This window comes from Syngnathus acus, chromosome 19 (assembly GCF_901709675.1).
Source record: "Syngnathus acus chromosome 19, fSynAcu1.2, whole genome shotgun sequence".
NCBI lineage: Eukaryota > Metazoa > Chordata > Actinopteri > Syngnathiformes > Syngnathidae > Syngnathus > Syngnathus acus.
In genome coordinates this window covers 5885531-5892559 of record NC_051103.1, presented here as the reverse complement: position 1 = coordinate 5892559, position 7029 = coordinate 5885531, and the positions used below count along the sequence as shown (strand labels likewise).

The following is a 7029-nucleotide window of genomic DNA, read 5'->3' as shown; positions in this document are numbered from 1 at the left end:
CTCTCTCTCTCTCTCTCTCTCTCTCTCTCCTTTCTCTCGCTCCCTCCCCACAAGTGTCACAGGAGCTGCCATTTGCAGCCTACCTCTCTCTTCTCCTTCTCTCTATCTCTCCCCTCCGCCCCTCCCTCCATCATGGCACCACCAGTTGACATCAACTTGAAGCATCCCTCAGAAAACGGAGGCTGACAATCCCTCCGTTGTGTCCCATCACACGTGAATCTGAAAGTAAATAGAAGCCTGTCCGTTTTTTTTTTTTTTTTTTTCTTAAACAAAGACTTCCCACATAAAATTAAGAGGACAGATTTTCCTAAGCCCATCTGCTCTGCTCTCGTTATCTCGCCTTTCTTGAAAAGAGCTTATTCGCCACCTTCTCGCTTCAGGTCACCATTTGTAATATTTCGAGACCAAAAAAAAAAAAAAAAATCCCCTATTCCCTCGTGTATGGCACACCCACCAAAGTGTGACATCCTTGGAGCTTCAGAGGGCAAGTCATCAGTCAAATAGTGAGTGTGACAATGAGTGTGAGCTTTCTAAATCCAGCCATGGTGGCTCAGCCTCAGTTTTATCACTAATGATTCATCAGTGTAGCCCCCCCCAGCCCTCGCTTCTTCTCTCCACCACTGATTTTAGCAATAGCCCGCGTGTGATCATCACCCGCCCATTGTGTTTTGGGCTGAGGACATCAACTAATGGGAGCTCAAAGCGACCCTTGAAAGCTTTGTGTCGGCAACAGGTATTGTCAGGCCGGCCGGAATGAGGAGAACGGGAGATCACAAGGTCCTCACATCCCCCTAGTCCGGACCTGCTTATGTAAGCTAGCGTCTCAATGAGAAGGTTTTGCCTCCCACGGAGGTGGCTAAGTGGGAATCACTGTCGCTGCCATGGCTACAGGTATAACACATTCTGACTATTTTCAGACCAATGGCGAGAGAGGAGGGGCTGCCGGTCACCAATTCCGACATTTTTAATGTTTGAAGGTGACGGCAGCTGGAGAGCGCCTCGTTGTCTCGGTATGCAAAAGCCTTGGGTGTTGTTTTATTGCATTTTTTTTTTTTTTTTTTGCACGACATCTTGTCAGCAGGGATTAGGAATGTGATATGGTTGCGCTCACACCGGCGGAGAGACTTGTGAAGCGGGCCTCTTGTTCTTGAGCCCGGCTGCTTGTAGATGAAATCTTCCACCCAATCCGGGGACGGAGTCAGGATACTTTCTGTCCGTGTGGGCGTTGAAACTTTTCATGGCCGAACGTGTGCACGAGCAACTATTTGTAGCAGGTTTCCACTCCCGGGGTGCCCGTCTTCCATCTGTCCGTTCCCACTCGGCTCGGCACAGCAAAGCGCTAATTTTATCCGAAATTTCCCGGCAGTGGACCTTTTATTACCCCCGATGGCAGCGCTCATTATTTATATATATATATATAAATATAATAAAGAGTGTTTCTCTTTGATTCCGACAATAACACGCATTCATCTGTCAGATTGGGGGAATAACAGGCCCTCACATGTAAGTGTCACGCTGAATAGAAAAAAAACATTGGAGCATGTCTCTGGTATGTTGAGATGCTTACGAAAATAATCATAACAATAACGACATGAATTAACTAGTGGCGCATATGGCGCTTTTTCTCCAAGCATATGGTTGAATGCCACTTTCTCCTTCAGCTCCAGGCTTTTTTGGAGGCAGCAGTTAAGAAGCCATTCATAAGACTACGGAAAAACAAAATGGCCGATAAGGGATGGGGACGATGTGTTTACGTTGTTTAGTAGTGACCTTGTAAGATTTCTTGAAGCTTTTTTTTTTTTTTTGCTCGCCGTCCCTCTTTAACAGCTCTGGCTGTGGGCGTTGTGGACAAAGAAGTGAGAAGTAGTTGTGTGAAACGTCGTTTTCATCGTGGGAACGCCGACCGCTCGTAGCAGCCGACTAAACGCTTAAGCTTTAAACGCGACTCGTCGTGTTTATAGTGATATCGTCTCCTGTTGCCCGAGTTCATCTCATCTCTGCAGTCTCAACGTTATCCGCCAGGGGAGATGAACGCTTTCATTAGGCCAAAGAGCCTCCTCGTTGAGCGCTCGCGTCAGCGCCGACCTCACAAATTGACAGCGTCCCGCCCAGTCCGTCTTCTCCGTTACACTAAATGTTATTAACGTGACAATACGCTCGTCAGTAAGCGGAGGACTTGAGAACACCCTCGGAGGTTTTGTCCTCACCTGTAACTCCATCTGCCTCTCTTTCATTGGACACTGGAGAATTTGATGTCAGTTTTGCCACGTAGGCGGTTTCTCCATTGTGCAAGTGGACCTAATGAAGAAGCCGGCGAGCATTTTATCTAATCGGGATAGTGATCGATAGATAATTTAAGCTGGAATGAGTTTGGCGGTTGAGGCCTCTGAGGAACTTTTGGATTCATTTCGGAGCAATCAAGCATCAGCCAAGTACCCACTGAGACAATCGACCAATTTCACTTAACTGTGTCAGACGAATGTCGTTTCTACCCCGCTTAGCTTCTTTTTTTTGGTGCAAAACGAAGGCGTCACTTTTGCGTTTGCTCAAGCGTCCTCCCCGAGGAATGACAAAGTGCTTTTATTGAGCTGACCACTGTGCTGTGAAGGAAGTGAGAGTCCCCGAGTGCAGCGGGAGGGACTTCCTCGTTTGCGGCGGTGAATTAAAGATGGCTCCCGTGGGTGGAACGAACAGTTCGACTTGGCGGCCATTATTTATGCTAACCTTGACTCGGCGTCTCTTAGTTCATAATTAGCATGAAAATTAATCTAATACTAGCTGGAAAAAAAAAATCTTGCCGTATGCTCCTGAATCCTCCCGTCCGTTTCTCGCATGAATCCTGCTGTCCATTTCTTTCCAATCAAGCTATCTAATCATATTACTTTGCTAATTAGCAGCGACTGGAGGTTATTTTTAGTCTTGAGCTCAGGCCGGTATCCCCGTGACCTCTGCGGGCTGACCAATTTGTTTGGCTTCCGCACGAGCTGCCTCGCCGACTCGCAAATGTGCGTGGCGACTCAAAAAGATCACAGGTGTACCTAATGTTGTGTCCGCTGAGCGTGACCTTTATTGAGAGGGACGAACTGCAGTCAGACGGCTCTTCAGACTGATTTGACAGCTCGCAGCTATTAAGGTTGACTCGGGCAAAAGCAAAGAAATAAGCTTGGCGTCGTTTGACTCCACAGGTGAGGAGACTCTTTTCGACAGGCCGAGCAATTAAAGCCCCGCGACCTCGCCATAGAAATGCTAATGTGCCGAGTGAATTACCAACATCTTTTTGGACCCGGTGGCTAAAATTAGACCAGCACATTATAGCCTTGTCTCTTGTAACAAGGCACATTTAAAGGATGTGGAGATGATCACACTTTTCCGACCTGCGATTATTAATTTACACCTCCCTGCCACCTCGGAGGAAGATGCATGGCCGCATGAGTCGAAATGAGCTGCTGTGTGTGTGTGTGTGTGTGTGTGGCTTGCGATGAGCTGCTTTGTGGATACAGAAAATAAACAAGAATAAAGAAATAAAATTGTGACATTGCAACATTGCGTGTGTGGATGAGACTTGTGGGATAATCGATACCGATACCAGTACGAGTATAGCGCCAACTACTGTCGAGGAGGACTCGACGCTGTAGTATCGGTTGACTAACATCAGCGGTCTCGGCGATGACTCGATACTTTAAAAAAAGGCTGGTGTCACAAAACAAGCTTACATTTACAGTCTCTTGATTTTATATCAACGTGGTTCTGTTTCAATGAGAAAGGTCATCTTTCATTTTGTGCCTGCCAGACGTTCGCTATCTGGCCGCCGAACCTTTTTTCCATTTTGGCCTAATGAGGCTTTTCAGTAAGGCTCCTCACTTTCACATCGTGGTGCTGCTGACACACACGGGCAGTTCTACTCGCCCTCCTCTCCGCCCCTCGCGGCCCCGACCGAACCCGGCCCCGACCGAAATGTAAACGAAGCTAAGCCCAACACGCCCTGCTCCATTATTCATCTGCCCGCTTTAATGAGTTTTCCATCCAACTCGCATGCATCTCGTGCAATAAAAGAAATGATTGTGCTTGATCACTTTAATTGAATCGCACTTTTGTACTAAAGCCTCTGTCTGAATCCTTCCCTGTGTGTCAAGCTGTAAAAAAAATACAGAACTTAATAATAGACAGAGTGATTTGCTTTGTGAATTGTTTTTATCTTTCAATTCCAGCAACATATACTGACGCATACAAGATAGCAAATAACCTACTTTTTTTGTCAAATCTTCCTTTAAATGACATTCTCTAATCGTTCCTGACGACAAATTGCTTCTTACTCACACGGCAAATATGTTTGTTTACAAAAAGGACGATTGCTCAATATTTCATGGCTTCTTCAAGTTACACAGGAGACGCCTACTGCGACCCAACACCCCAGGTTGGTGCGTATTATGCACTCCTTGTCCGATAACTCTTGCACAAGACTATTTTTGTGTGTTGAAGTGTTGTCGTCTTTGACCTCACAAAACTGAAAGTAATTATGGGCCTCTGCTAACAGACACCATGCTAAATAATAGGCACACCTTCCACTTGATCATGGATTATTGACCCCTTATTGTTTGTATTGAAATATTTGGGATATGCAGTGGAAATAAAAAGTGTATTTGGGACAGCACAATATGTCGCCACTAAAGTGAAAGCAAACCTGATATTCATTTAACGATGACTTCAAGTGTAGTCGGGCCAACTAAGAATGTGATCTGCATGGAAATCCTTAAGGGAAGTTGACCGAGAAAGATGAGGAGGAGACGGATTAGCTATTTAAAAGTCTCTAATTACCTTATCATATTCGCTGGATAGTTCCTGCATGATTCTTTGTCACCTTTGAGACTGTATCAGTATTTATGAGATGACATTAGAAACATTTTGGGTAGGTTGTATTTTCATGGAGGTGAAGAAATGATATGGCTCAGACAGGAAATCAGGATTCGGCGTACAAGGCGGATTTGGTATATTTCACAATAAATATAAATACGTCGTTCTTTTCAGCGCCCATCTTCTTAAGAGCCATGCTGCGGGGCAAAAATACACGTACACGTAAGGCACTGGACTGCGAAACCATGTAAATTGATAGTGAATTGATATTTTGAATTGCGCTGTCGCCCTCTCGTGGTTATAGTATGAAGCACATGCTTAAACCATTATAAAATTATACAATATAATAGTCTAATAAAATAAAATAAAAATATATATAAAATAAACATATATAAATAAAATAAATATTGCGTAATATAAAATAATATAATTAATATAATATAGATAATATAATAATTTTACATGTATGTGTATATTTATATTTGTATTTATATTTATAAAAACAGTTCTTGACAATTGCTGTCATTCAACATTTAGTTCCTCACATGAACTTTATTAAAAGTAATAAAATAACACATAACACATTTGCAATTGTCCTCTTTTGAAAACCAGAATAATAAATTCACTGTGAATACAGCAAGTGAAGGAAATAACAAAAAGACTGGAAGTGTCTTAATCATGACTAATGCAGGGTCCATGGGTGCCAGTAAGACATGGATCTCATGAGTTGGGCTCGTGACGCCACCCTCGAGAGTTTGGTTCTCCGGTAGCTCGGGTAGAGCGTCAGGTCTCCTTGTGGGACTCTAAATAAATCGGCTTGGCCTGCTTTCTTAGGCGCTGCTGTGCTCGCAGCTTCCTCCCCTTCTGAGTGGCCAGTCCCATTTGGGGCAGGTACGTCTGCGAGGTGGAAAGAAAACACAATCCATCACAAGTTCAGTTATGTGCATCAGTGCAGGAAGACGGAAAAAAAAAAAAAACTTTACTTACAGCTCTTGGATATGGGATTCTGTAATGTAGGCCTGTGAGATAAAACAAAGCACTGTGGATTAGATACACTTTAGTACTGATTGAAGCTAAAATGTGCAAACTGTGAATATGCCTTTTACCGATTTCTATCCTCGCTTCACATTCATTGATACATTTCTTTATTGCTTCTTGATCGGTCATCTGCAAAGGTGCAAAACACAACAATCAGCGATTTGTCCCAACGACTACTGCAATGCATACGCCGCACAGGACGCTCTCACCTGCTGGTTCTGTCTGAATAACGTGCGTGCCTCCTGAAGGATATAATTTCTCTCAGCTAGCGTGTCACTTGCCACTCCGCTTTGGGCTTGCCATGTTCGTGCAACGCGAAACACCCGCATGTAGAGCGACAACACGGTCCTCTGAGTGGAGGCTGTCATCTGGACTCAAACTGGGACGAAATGTCACAGGGACCTGCATAAAAATGGGAGTTATTGACAAATGTCCTAAAAATCATTTTTGTCCTTCTATCTATGCCAGGCAGAACACGTTTGTCCACTACCACCACACATCAATATTTCAGTAGAAAAGTTTTTTATGGCATTTTTCTTTGGTGTAAAATATGTGACTGTAATTCATTCTTTTCTTATTAAACGTTCCAATTTTACAGAGAGTAACAACTCTGATATCACATTATTTACTAAAACGTTTTAACACTAGTCTGCCTTAAACCCTGCAAATCCGATAATTTACACTAGATGTCGCTATAAGACTACTAATAACATCAGGCGCATATGTGGATGGGAGTTGTGAAACATTGTTATTGTGAAACATGTTATTGTATATTACTTTTGATATAGAACCTTGGAAATGTTCCGTTTTGCTTATTTTCTGTAAGTTACGTTTCAATTTTGTTTATTATGCACTAGCGAGTAATTCGCTGTTGACGTCGCAGAAACATACAGCAGAACACGCTAACACTTTTTTTCCTGATGCACTCACAATTAAATTTAATAGAATTTAGAATACAATTAAATACCGATAAATGATAGGATTACCTTTGAAAAGTGATCTTGAGTGCTCCTTGTAAGGTGAAGCTGCCTGGTTTGGGTGGCTCAAATTGCTGTCGCGTAGCAATGACGTCATAGTCGTCCCTCAATTATCAAACATAAAAAACTGTTGAGGGCACTAAAGCACCCGTTTACGTAAATT

At 43.4% G+C, this 7029-nt stretch overlaps 1 protein-coding gene across 1 annotated transcript; it reads right to left on the bottom strand.

The window, feature by feature from the left end:
* Nucleotides 1-5386: 5386 nt before the first annotated feature.
* lyrm1 (LYR motif containing 1) lies at nt 5387-6965 on the bottom strand. The gene is made up of 5 exons (XM_037277461.1): nt 6876-6965; nt 6099-6291; nt 5958-6018; nt 5839-5870; nt 5387-5748 (listed from the first exon to the last, which is right to left on the bottom strand). The coding sequence occupies exons 2-5, from the start codon at nt 6255-6257 to the stop codon at nt 5635-5637; spliced, it is 366 nt and encodes a 121-aa protein (XP_037133356.1). The 5' UTR covers nt 6258-6291; nt 6876-6965; the 3' UTR covers nt 5387-5634.
* Between the last annotated feature and the right edge of the window lie 64 nt (nt 6966-7029).

Bases quoted from the DNA above. Each gene is read 5' to 3' on its own strand.
- lyrm1 (XM_037277461.1), bottom strand. From the start codon at position 6,257: ATGACAGCCTCCACTCAGAGGACCGTGTTGTCGCTCTACATGCGGGTG. The intron at 6,019-6,098 runs GTGAGAGCGTCC...GCACCTTTGCAG, and splicing joins TATTCAGACAGAACCAGCAG to ATGACCGATCAAGAAGCAAT. The intron at 5,749-5,838 runs GTAAGTAAAGTT...TCCACCTCGCAG, and splicing joins GAATCCCATATCCAAGAGCT to ACGTACCTGCCCCAAATGGG.